Source organism: Haliaeetus albicilla, chromosome 11 (assembly GCF_947461875.1).
Source record: "Haliaeetus albicilla chromosome 11, bHalAlb1.1, whole genome shotgun sequence".
Classification (NCBI taxonomy): domain Eukaryota; kingdom Metazoa; phylum Chordata; class Aves; order Accipitriformes; family Accipitridae; genus Haliaeetus; species Haliaeetus albicilla.
The window spans coordinates 5430940-5443658 of record NC_091493.1 but is presented as its reverse complement, the minus strand read 5'-3'; the positions used below and the strand labels follow the sequence as shown (position 1 = coordinate 5443658).

Below are 12719 nucleotides of genomic sequence, written 5' to 3'. Positions count from 1 at the left end.
TTTAAACCTACTATAAATTTTTACAGCCTAAGGTAAAAGCAGGGAACAGAGGTTGATGTATGACCTTATCTCTGAGTAAAGCTGCCTATATCTTTCATATTTGCATTTTCCAACACAGCTTTATAAATAGAGTGATCAATACACTTTTATCAGAATAGTTCCTGGAAATGGTTAAAAAACCCCATCATTCTTAAATTAAGTTGTTAGCAGCTTATCAGAAGCAAAATTGTTGAAAATTCATGAGTTACATGTGGTGAACTGGGCAACAAATTGTAATGAGGAAAAAAATATGCATTTCATCTCTTAAATAACATACTCATGTTTATAGTGATGTGATAACATGCTTTGGGAGAGCTTAGGAACGTGGATAACATTGCCATCTAATTCCACCATGGGGTTAAGGAGCTGAAGAGCAGCAGTACAAGGTCTCCTGCCCCGGTTTTTGGCACGTGCCCGGGGCAGGAGCTGCGCCCGCTTGTGTGCAGCCGTGTACCTCTTTGTGGCTCCAAAATACCCTCTGCTTGTGTTTCCCAATGATGCGCCCTAGAAACTCCCCCCAGCAGCTGTGACCTTTCTCCAAGTCCCGAAGTTTGAAGCTGGAGGGGCTGTAAAATACCAGAGCTCACCCAGAGGGACAAAATATAGTAACTGGCTGGAAGGAAGCAGGCGTTTTCCCAGGAGGAAATGGTGGAGGCAAACAGTAGCGATGGAGTATTCGGAGAGTGAAGGCAATTCCTCTGACGAAGAGTGCTGTTTCTCAGGGAGCAGCGATGAGTACTCCTGCGACGAAGTCCAGAAAGCGTCCGAGTCAGTGCTCGCAAGCAAGCCTTTCACATAATTCCTTGTGGCATTTGATGGTGTGCACTTCTAATAATTACTTGTTGCATTTAATGCCCTGCACTTCTAATAGCTACTTCGGCATTTAGTGCCGTGCACTTTTAGTAATTGCTAGTTGCATTTAATGCCCTGTACTTCTAGTAATTACTTTTGCATTTAATGCTGTGCGCTTCTAGGAATTACTTGTTGCATTTGATGCCCTGCACTTCAAAGAATTACTTGTTGCATTTAATACCATGTGCTTTAGCTGGTGGCTGCCTGACGAAATGTTACGTTTTAAACCATGGACTGACAATTTGTTTTGCTTGAAGGTGACTGAGGTTAATTTGTAGATCACTGGCATGGCCCTAGGTATGTGTGTCATTTTTAAGCCTATGTGAGGTGTTGGCAGTGTTTGGAAGTCTGAGTATGTCTTGTATTTGACAGCTGATGCACATAAAGGTTTAACATATGTATGGAACTGAAAATACATTGATTTTTTTCCTTCTGTTTTTAGAAACTTCATGAGATTTTTAATCCTGCTTGCAGCCTGATTGGTAAACACCCCCTAACACGAGAGCATGCAAGGTTTATAAACCAACTTACAATCGATTTAGACTGTGGAAATGGAAAGCTGCTTTCCCTTGTCGGTCCCTTCGTTCGGTATTTGCGGGACAAGGGTCCTGCAGCAGTGGCAGCGGGGGGTTGTATGCAGGGATGTGGAGGATGGGTTTAGAGATACCCAAAGACAGTGATTTCTTGACTTAACACTTCATATGTGAGCCACTTTATCATCCATTAAAAACCCCTGGTTTTTTCCCTGACTTACCAGTTATTTCTACTCCTGCAGAACATAAGGAAACCTCAGAATTGCGTGACTTTCTGCATTACAAAAATCCTGCCATCCCTCTGGTTCGGGTGTTCGTGCGAAGTGAAATGCCCTTTAGGAAAGTGCCTTCATTCTACATTAATTTCATGCTGATTAAAAAGATGTGTTAAGTACAGGATAGTGGAAACTGTAACAGTTACTTGTGTGTTTTAATCTCCAATGTTAAGGTTTATTTAAAATGTTTGAACTGAAGCCACCAATAGCTGTGTTTTACTTATCTGTAGTCATATAACTCTAACATAGTAACTATAATCAGGTCTGTAACTATAAAGGTATAAACAGTCTTTTTGTGGCAGAAAGGCATCTGAGATAATGGGACAATACGTTAAGTTTTAACTGGAATTAATGAACCAAAAAGTTTGCATACTCATTTTAATGTATATACTGTCAAAAGTTGCCTACAGCAACTTAATGGGATATTAAATTTATCATTCCTTATTGTCTCTATATTTACCAAAGTTTTAGAAGTTAATAGAGATAATTTTCTACTGCTATTTGGCTACTTCTTTCTACTTGCTTTAAATTATCCTGATTTTGTTTATCAGTATGGGTAAATTAGCACCAATACCCACTTAATTTCATTGAAAATAGACTCAATGACAGCATTTGAATGTAGGCTTGAATGTTAATGTTTCTTTCATTGGTATTTCTGCTTGCTCTGTTTTAAAGATACTAAAGTAAAGATAGCTCAAAAGTAATTAAAGTTAATTAAAGTTACCTTAAAGGGAGAGTGCATATTCCTGTATGAGTGCACATGCACCACGCTTTTTTTTTTACTATATTACTTCTTTAATACCTCCTATTTTTAAACAGCGGAACTGCTATTTCTAACAGCTTTTTTAAATCTCATTTTCTGCTTCAGTGGAAATGTACAGTGGTTTTCTAGTCTAAATGAATTAGGTGTGTTTAAAAGAGGTGGGTCTTGCCTGTGATCCACTTACCCTTCATGCAGGGAAAAGTTTGGAGAGAATTTGAATAAAACAGCGACTCTGAATCCTGTACATTTGTTTGGCCAACACAGAAAATGCAACGGCATCTCTTAAACCCTGACGAAACACTGAATCAGTCTGATTAAAATGAATTAAATTCACATTTTATAGCTTGGACTGGCCACGGCCAAATTCTCAGTGGGGCAGTGAAAGGGAGAACACAAAGCATTTGGTAATGAAGACAGAGAAAAAATTCGAAGTGCCATATTTTTAATTTCTGGAGAGCTGGTGAAAAGTACCAGCACAGTGTTTTAATGCCAGGACGTTTCAAAAGCTCCATCCTAATTGTGTCCCTTTTGTAGGCACAATCCCAGCCTTCTCCGTGCTCAGATAGCAAATGCATAGCGAGTCCTATAGCCTACTGTATACGTTGTACCTGCTTTGAGTAGCAGACCTGACATCCTACTGAACTAAATGCTTCGTGTTCCGACACTGAGATACTAAGTAGGTTTTGGGGGAGAACGACATAAGCAGAAGTCTAAATGTTCGTAAATGAATCTATGCAAATAGCTAATATTTTGATAAAAGTGTTTCTCTGCACAAATGTGCATAGTAAGAAATGAGTTTTTGCCTAAAACTGATGAAAAGCATGGGCTGATGCGTGGCTGGATGTCTTATTTACAAGGGTAGCCTGTTTCTTTCCTTCTGTTCATGCGTGGGTTTTAGCTTTTGCGTGCTTGAAGTCCGTACAGATGATGAGCATCAAATCAATATAGGGAAAAGCTGTGAAACCCAGAAATTTATTCTTGAAGTGCTTTAAGAATGCTGTATGTTTGGAAATAAAAAGATTGTCATGAAAATAATACAGCTTGCTTAAGAAATATATTTTTTCTTTCAGGGAAGATGTCAGAACAGCCAACGTCATTGCAGCTGAAGCGGTAACTTGTCTGGTCATAGACAGAGAGTAAGTACATAATTTTCCTGCCTTGGGGTGGGGTGTATCTCCAGTTCATACCTTTTACAGTTTTTAACTAGAGCCTTTGATCATTTTCTCCAGAGAGGTCATTTAATTTTGAGTAGCACAGTCACAGTATATATGTGTCCTTGATGAAGGAGAGGGAGGGTCCCCCTAAATCAATAAGAGAAAACTCAGTAGTGACAAATGCAGACAATTAAGAAGCGCAGAAAGACAAAATGGAAATAAATGGGGAGATAGCATTACTGTGGAAAAGGATCCAGGCATTAAGGGTGGAACACAGATTGAGTTTGAGTTGGCAAAATGTCACGAAAGGCATTGTCATTCTGGCAAATGTTAGAGCAAGATGTTGTTATTCTAGTCCCTGTGGGGATGGAGAGCCCTCGTCCAAAAGACGTAACCCTGCTTGAAGCTCTGCAGCTCAAAGGAGTTAGAGGAGATCAGGAGAGTAAAATCATGTCTTATAGAGGGAGCTTGAAGGAATTTGGGGGGGTTAATCTAGAAAAGAAATGCCTGGGCTCCAGAAAACAGTGCTGCAAATTCAACTGCTCTCTACAATTGTTGGGAATGGGATTTAAAAAAATCAGCATCACCTTGAAAATTCAACATGAGTCTTGAGGTGGTTTTCCAGTTGTGAGAGCAGTGAAGTACTGGCATAGACCATCAAAACGTAGGGACAAAGCTTCCACAGGAATCTTTCCAAGGGAACGTAGTATAGGTCTGTGAAACCACAAGAGACATGTATAGGATGAATGGGGATTGACTTTTCACTGCTTCCCCCAGTGCAAGAGCTCAAAGAAACCTGCAGGAGGGAGCCGAAAGCCAAAAGGAGGCAGCTTTTCACACAGGGATTGCTCACAGAGCTGCAGGAAAACAAGAATAGTTTGCAAGTGTTCAAAAGGAAAATAAATCCTTTGGATTTATTAAATATGTAGGACCTACCTCTGGGCTAGGAAGTTTTGGAGGCGCATAGGAGGGTACCAAGACAAATATCACAAATGGTTGCTCTGTCCTTGAACTCCTCCCTGAGCACATTGTCTTGATGCAAGACACCATCAAAGGTTGGACACTGGGTTGGGAGTGACCTCGGAAGCACTTCTTATATTCTGATGAGGTATATGAGAGATGCTCAAGTATCTTGTAGGGATGATCTACATACACTCAATCCTACTTTAATACAAGGCTTTTGTATTCAGTTAGCCCTTGAGATTTCTTACAGTCCTTCATTTCTAGAAATCTAATGTTCTGTAATGGTTGAACTGGGGAATAATCCTAGGTCTTCTGATATGTTAGTTTGTTTATGATCAATTAAAAAAAATTATGGTCTATCTGTTGAAAACAGATGGTGAACTTCAGGACTGTCAGCTGAGTGGCTTGCTTTCACACACACAAGCAAGGTAGCCTGGTAGATAAAAGACACACTATCCTTTATCATTCTGTGGGGCAAAGAGAAGAAGAGTTGACATAATTAGATAGTTTAGCAAGCATTAGTTCAGAGACATACAAAGCAACAAGTAATTTATGCATTTTTTCTGAACACTTCTGTAAGGGATATTTTTGTTTTGCACTGTAAGCATTAAAAAAGCCCAAATAACGCAGAGTCAGTCATTCCTGATCATTTTACAGACTGTTTCTTTGCTTTCTCTTGTGCCTTTTCCTCAGTATATAATGCCTTTGAAATAGTAAGAAAGTACAAGTTAAATTTAACTGAGGGAGCTGTAGTTCATCTATACCAGAGATTCTAGTAATGCTCTGCAATTAGTAGCAGTGTAACGCTATTTAAAAGAATCCTATTTATAGTGCAAGAAAAGTAATGCTATTTATAGCACTATTTATAGTTCAAGGAAGGTTGTCCCGTGTCCTGACCAGTTCTGACTTTTTGTGATAGCTCTTCTCTTAGATGATTGTTTTATAGGCATGCAAATAACTGTAGAAGCTAATTTTAATATCGAGAAAATCTACTAAGGCTTCTGTGAATTTGAAAAATTGTGCAGGCACTGTTCTGTTAATGAGGAAAAATAGCATTTCTTTATATCCAGATACAAAGAATATTACATTTGGTTTGTTACAGTGGTCATGGTAAAAGTTCAAATTGAGTTATACACACGGTAGCAATGGAAACTGGAAGTCAGCTTTACCAACAGTTGGAAGCTGTTCTGCACAGAAGGAGGAGTGATGCATGTCATTAAGTTTGCCTAGTAATTTCTATTACAAGACAAGCTCTTTGCTTAATCAAATGTAACTATTGAAGCAGCAATTTTCATGCTCTGTGTGTGTCTCGATCTGAAACATTTCAGCAAAATTGATATTGCAATTTCAAAGAACAAGTTATGGGAAAATATCGTTTTCTTAATGGTCAATCCATTTCCCTGAGAAACTGCAGAATTTCAGTCTTACTGACAGTAGGGGTTAATATTACTCATTGACATTATCTTGTCATCAGGGTAACTCTTCCAGCTTCCTTGTAAGAGTCTTCCCAAAACATCAAAAGATTGTTCCGCAACACCGGAGAGCCACACTGCCAATACAGCTGCCGTACTCCCATGTAGTTAACACTTGAACTGTAAGAGTCACACCTTGGTATCACAGCAAGTTATTCCTAAGAGAGATGGAAGACTGGTCTCTGGATTTGGCAATATTATGAGCAATTGCAGGGCTGTTTTAGTTGCTGGAGGGTTTTGAGGGTAATAATACAGGAAGCTTTCTTTGTAGGCATCAGCCAGGCCACCAAGCAAGATCTGGTTGAGCTGGCTTTGAGATGGGACATTGCTTAAGCATGAAAAGATGAAATGGTTTGCCTAAAATAATTTCTGAAATTCAAAAAGTATGTATTAAAATGGTACAGGGGTGAAGCAGTGGCAGTTGTAAATACTATGAGGAAAGCCAAACTGTAGTCCATGGTGGGTCTTTAATTACCAAACTCTCATGATGTCAGTACTGCCTTGCTTTTTAATTTCCTTGTGAAACAAGAAGGCCTTTACAGTCACAAAAACACTTCAAAGATGCCCAAGAAGTCATATAGCTATTTCTTGCAAATCTATGTAGACGTGCTTTGCAACAATGGATTTTCAGCATGCTTTTCTGATGTAGCAACAAGCAGAGTCGAGATATAACAAAGAAAACGACTGGCAGTGCAGCAAGCATTTGATGTGTCCCACAGACTTCAAGCCATTTTGTTCCCACTTGTCCTGAAAATATTTGTTACAAAGGACAACATTGACATTCTTTCTGTCTTGCAATTACCTTTTTAAGTCCCTTCCTTTACCATAATGATGAATTTCAGTGGGATTTGGTCCTTAACGCTCCCTGACTTCATCAGCAGTCTTCACCATGCAGGAGGTAAGATGAAGCCAATCATCCAGCTCCAACCAAGCTGTAGGAGAAATTTCAGCTGACTTTGCTAAGGCTTAACGTCAGATTATGCCACCTTTCGTTCCCGTGTGAATGAATAAATGTTGCTCAGGAACAACCTGCGAGTTGAACATCCTTTTCTCTAAACTGGAGAGATACGGACTGTTTGGTGGGGAAGGAATTGGCTGGATGGTCGCTTCTGGAGAGCAGTGGTTAATGGCTCAATGTCTGGATGGAGATCAGTGACAATTGGTGTCCCTCAGGGGTCCATGTTGGGACCAGTACTGTTTAGTATCTTCATCAGTGACATAGACTGTGGGATTGAGTGCACCCTCAGCAAATTTACAGACAACACCAAGTTGAGTGGTGCAGTTGACATGCCTGAGGGATGGGATGCCATGCAGAAGGACCTGGACGAGCTTGAGAAATGGGCCCGTGTGAACCTCATGAGGTTCAACAAGGCCACGTGCAAGGTCCTGCACCTGGGTCAGGGCAACCCCTGGTATCAGTACAGGCTGGGGGATGAAGGGATTGAGAGCAGCCTTGGGGGTGCTGGCAGATGAAAAGCTGCACATGAGCCAACAATGTGCGTTCGCAGCCCAGAAAGCCAACCACATCCTGAGCCGCATCAAAAGAAGCGTGACCAGCAGGTCGAGGGAGGTGATTCTCCCCCTCTACTCCGCTCTCGTGAGGCCCAGCTGCAGTACTGTGTCCAGCTCGGGTCCTCAGCACAGGAAAGACATGGAGCTGCTGGAGCGGGTCCAGAGGAGGGTCACAAAAATGATCAGATGGATGGAGCACCTCTCCTGTGAGGAAAGGCTGATTGAGCTGGGGTTGTTCAGCCTGGAGAAGAGAAGGCTCCAGGGAGACCTTATTGTGGCCTTTCAGTACTTAAAGGGGGCTTATAAGAAAGACTGGGACAGACCTTTTAGTACGGCCTGTAACAATAGGACAAGAGATAATGGTTTTAAACTTAAAGAGGGTAGATTCAGACTAAATATAAGGAAGACATTTTTTACAATGAGGGTGGTGAAACACTGGCACAGGTTGCGCAGAGAGGTGGTAGATGCCCCATCCCTGGAGGTGTTCAAGGTCGGGTTGGACGGGGCTCTGGGCAACCTATAGTGATACTGCAGTAATTCATCCTCTGGCAAGAACCTAATTGTGGGAGATGCATGATGTTGTTGCCTCCAAAGTGTTTCAAGCTTGGCCCTGTCGTGGCTCATGTTAGTGAATTTTCCCTGGAGAGGTTACTAGATTTGTTGCAGAAATACAGTTGGACTGATTGGGGAAAAGTTAACAATTAATGATATGCTCAATTTGATGGATTAGTCCTCTAGGAAATTTTCTATAAACGTCTTCTGATAAAAATTGTGTAGACACAAGTGGGACAACCTTGACCATCTGTTTTGTAAATCAATTTGAATAAACATGTACAGACACACTTTACTTGCAGCTACTTTGTTTGGAGATAAAACAGGAGGAAAAGGTTCAAAACCTGTTCCTAACATTTTGATTGTTATTAGCACCCTGAGAGAGAAGTTAGTGCAACTTTTTAAACTTTTTTTTTTTACATGTACCTTTTGAACCCGAAAGAGTGTTTGAAAATGTTCATCGATTCTCCTGAACTATAAGAATATTTACACTGAAGTTGATTCAGGTTCATCTTTTATTTATATGTGATTTTTTTTTCTTCCATATAATTTATTTATGTTGAAAACAATGTTTTGCTGGAGCACTGAGACGTACCAGGTGTAAATTCTGTGGGTGCTGGGAGTGCAAAATTGCCTAATGCAAATGTTAGAGAGGGGAGCTGAAGGATAAGAGCCACTAAAACTCAAGGCACAGCTGCTGCTGACAGGCTGGTAGTGCTACAAAAGTATGTGGTATTTGCAGATACTGAGTGCTAAATGCTGGTTTTTCTGTTCATTGTCTTCTTCGGTTACGCATATCAAGATGCTACAGGTTATTTTAAGGAAACATTTTAAATACATCAGGTATTTTCAGATTTTTCACTTTGCATTTTACATTTTTGTCTGTACTTGAAAGGCTGATTTTGTTTTTTAATGGGGATAGCTATGAGGTGTCAAGAAAGGTTACTGTATCAACCCTTTTGGCAATGGAAATTGGTGAAAAATAAAATAAAAAAAGTATTATCCTAGCATGACTGACCTTATACAAGCTGAGCTGAACTCTTTCATTGGAGACTTTAGGTTTTGCTGCTTTACTGTTTTTCCCAGTTGGGGTGAAGTTTATCCATGGAGAAAATTGGTTATGAGGAGAGAATAGAAAAAAATGAAAATAGAAGACTATGCAAAGAAAAAAACCGAGAAGTTTTCTGATTAAATTCTTGGTGAAGTTGTGACCAAGATGATACTTCAACAGTGTTGAGATAGGCAATAAAAAAGTAACTCGAGTGAACTTCAGTATCTTGCTGAGTCCTAAGTCTTGCTTAAGATATTTTAATGAAAAGCTTAAGGATATTAGACAAACTGTTGTTAGTCCTTTCAGTGACTTTTTCTTATTTGCCCATATAATGTTTCACTAGACAAAGATTTATTTGCATTGCCAAAAAAAATTTGGATGTTTAACCCTGCCACATTTTCCTAACCACATGAAAGCAAAACAAGCCTAGCTATTTTAGATTGCATTTTAAGCCTTAGGTCATGTCTTATAGCATGCCAGGAGGATTACAGTATTATGTGTCTCACTTAATTGTCTAAATATCTGTTTGTGGTGCAAGTGAGCATTAACATACACATCTTGCTTTGCTTTCACTGTCATCTTTCAAGAGTTTCGCTTCATCCTATGGCGCATCTTCAGCACAAGAAAGATAAACCTTGATGTCTTAAATGAGCTGAATTTTTTGTATTTTCACTGCTGGGTAAGGAATTTGGGGTTGAAAAGATACTCTGGTGATTAACACGTCTTAATATTGAAAATTACAGCTTGCCTTGTTAAAAACCCTAACACGATTTCCATGCAAGAGCAAAGGGCTCTTTGCCTTCTCTTCCTCATTAATGAGTTCCCATTGCTTTCCCCATGCTGTGTAAGTGATTCCCTAGATTGTGCCATTTAAAATATTACAAATTAAAGTGGAAAACTCTAGGAATTTGTGTGGGCAGAGGATATTTCCAGAGCAGCAATGACTGTAATTACATAAAAGGCCCGTTACAGCAGCTCTAGATCTGAACCAGTATAAATACCTCTCCCAGCTGTGAGCTCTTGCCTCATATTTATTACAATAATAGGTAAAATATGGCTTTTTCCAGCTGCTGTTCATAAAGCAAGATAATTAAGCCTCCTTTTGTTCTTCTGGAAGTCGTGTCCCTGCTTGCTGCGTGCACATGGGGTGCCTTGCTTAGGGTCAGGCATCTCCTGACGCAGCAGGACACTTAAGTACCCACTTAAGACCTTATGGCATGTGTAAGCTCCTTGGGCAAAGCACTGTCCAAACTGTTTTATTGCACTCAAGGCCAAAGGGAGTGCAAAGTCACCCTGGTTAACCTCATACGTTGCAGGATATTGCATTTCCCAGAGCTGCCCTCTGCTCAACCCAAATACATTAGGTTGATGAATTCTGCTCATTGCTGTATTTTCACAAACAGCTGGGGTTGGAGCTTTTCGGTCAGTAGGTTGTTCATCTGTGGCTCTTTATCCTACATAACGTCATGTGATCTGAAACCAAGGGATTTAGGGAGAAAAATGCAAACGATCTGCAAACTGTTACCTTTATTAACCTGCCCTGTATTTTCCTCACCTGCTGAATAGCATTAATTCTCTTTCAGCCTAAAAGTCTTTGTTGAGAGAGGGCCATATTAAATATTCTGTTCTTATTCCTAAACTGGTAAATATGGTCCTAAATGGTGATTTTTTTTTTTTCCAAATTTTTTCAACTCTTCAATTAATTTTTTTTTTTCAAGTTCTTAATAGCCATTTCTGTTCTTCAGGTCTATGTTTAGTGCTTCAGGAGTGTCACGAACATATAGAAGCCAGAGGAACTACAGGACTTTCATTTCTGAAGCTGTGACCTTAAGGCAGAGATTATTCAAGAGACTGTAGTTTGCAGCAGTTTGTCCTTTCAAATTAGCGTAGTTCTTTTCTAATTTTGCAAATGGTGCTTGCTTTCTTGAAAAAAAACCCTGTGTGACAGACATGCTGGGAATAATGGAAATGCATAGTAGGAGCTATGCTTTTCACCTGGAATATTTTCAGTTATAGGTATTAATTGATTTCAATTATTAAAATTACTAAAAATATTCCATTTCTACTTCTTATTTAGTCTCTGACACTGTGTAATATCACTACCAAAGACATAACCGTTGTATTTTTTTTTTTTCTTTCTCTGGAGTGTTGCTTGTTAGTTGATTAAATAGTCATTGGGTCCATTTGTTTGAGTCACTCATGATATAAAAAGATTTTCTAATTCTTTTTCCAATATGTCTATGCCCTTTGTATCTCCCCTGGGACAGAGGATGGTGTTAGGGGACTGCTCAAGCTACTCGCGGCTTGTATGGAAGACAGCTCAGCACCAAATGTATCAGGCCCTCCTAACATTTCACCCCATCTTACTCCATTTAACCCAATTAAAGCCAAATTTCCTCTTAAATGTTATCAAGCAGTTTGGCTTATGACAATTTGTTTGCCTTTCTGCCCTCGCTTTCTTTTCCTTCTCTGCTTCCCCCACCCATTTTATTTCTCTCTGCTGTGTTTTTGGTCACTTTTTCTCTTAAGATGAGAAATAAAGATTATCCTTCACTTTGAAAGCAGAGAGATTTCTAGGGTTTCTTGTTGGAGGACAGGGATAAGGTGGTGGCACCTCACCATCATGGGACTACCAGCTACGTTGACGGATATTGATGGGAGGGAAGACTTCAGCAGTAATTGCAGGGGGCTTAGTCACTAAAAAAGGTGGATAAATAAGTTTGGATCTTCTTGGCATTGGTTATTGCATTTCCACCCCTTTTCCAGCACGTCTGAGGCCGTGTTTCCCAGCAGATGCTGGGCCCTGGCCCCGGTTTGGTTGGTCACAGCCATCCTCAGCATCAATGGACGGCTCCTGGTTGCTGCCAAAGAGCCATGTTGGCTTGCTCGACTCCCAAATGGAGACTCTTCCTCTAAAAATGCCCCTTTGTTTTTACAGCTCCTTCAAACATCTGATTGGGGGCCTAGATGACGTTTCCAATAAAGCCTATGAAGATGCAGAAGCAAAAGCAAAGTAAGTGTTGCTCGTTGTGTTCAGCATAAAGTCTTAACCTCATTTTTATTGATGGTACATCACTGTAATTCAAAAAACTCCTGCTTTTTCTCAACACAATAGTATAAAACAGCTTAAAAAGTAGTGAATTAGGTGCTTACTCTGAATTTTCCTCTGGATGAATTTCCTTCTGTCTCCCTGGCTCTCTCCGTGAACATGGGAGGATCTCCTCAGGCCAGTGCCCAAAGCCAGGTGGTCCCAAGGTCTGTCTTAATCACAACATTTGAGTCCTCAGAAATGTTGGATGTTCGAAAAATTCTCTTGAAATATTTTAAGGTGAGAAATTACAGATCTTGGAAAGCTCTAGTGGTGAAGGAAACTGTTGAATATGACTTGTTTCTTTAGAGAACTCTGATTTTTCTGAGACATTTTCACGAAGTCAAAACGTGTTCCGAGACAAAAAATGGGAAATTGAGTTTGTCATTTGTGAATGAATACTAGAACTACCTTGATGTGAAGCAATATATTCATCTAAAGTCTTACTATAAATACACATTCCTT

General features: G+C 39.9%; 1 protein-coding gene across 3 annotated transcripts in view; it reads left to right on the top strand.

Annotated features, from left to right (window-relative positions):
• PRKG1 (protein kinase cGMP-dependent 1) overlaps positions 1-12719 on the top strand; it is a 521708-nt gene that overhangs the window by 437122 nt on the left and 71867 nt on the right. For 2 of the 3 annotated variants that reach the window (XM_069795904.1, XM_069795903.1), the window contains exons 8-9: positions 3533-3598; positions 12105-12179. In XM_069795904.1, the coding sequence (XP_069652005.1) occupies positions 3533-3598; positions 12105-12179 (141 nt within the window). Of the gene's footprint in view, positions 1-709; positions 808-3532; positions 3599-12104; positions 12180-12719 lie in introns of those variants that run through there. The other variant, XM_069795905.1, reaches the window with a different exon arrangement.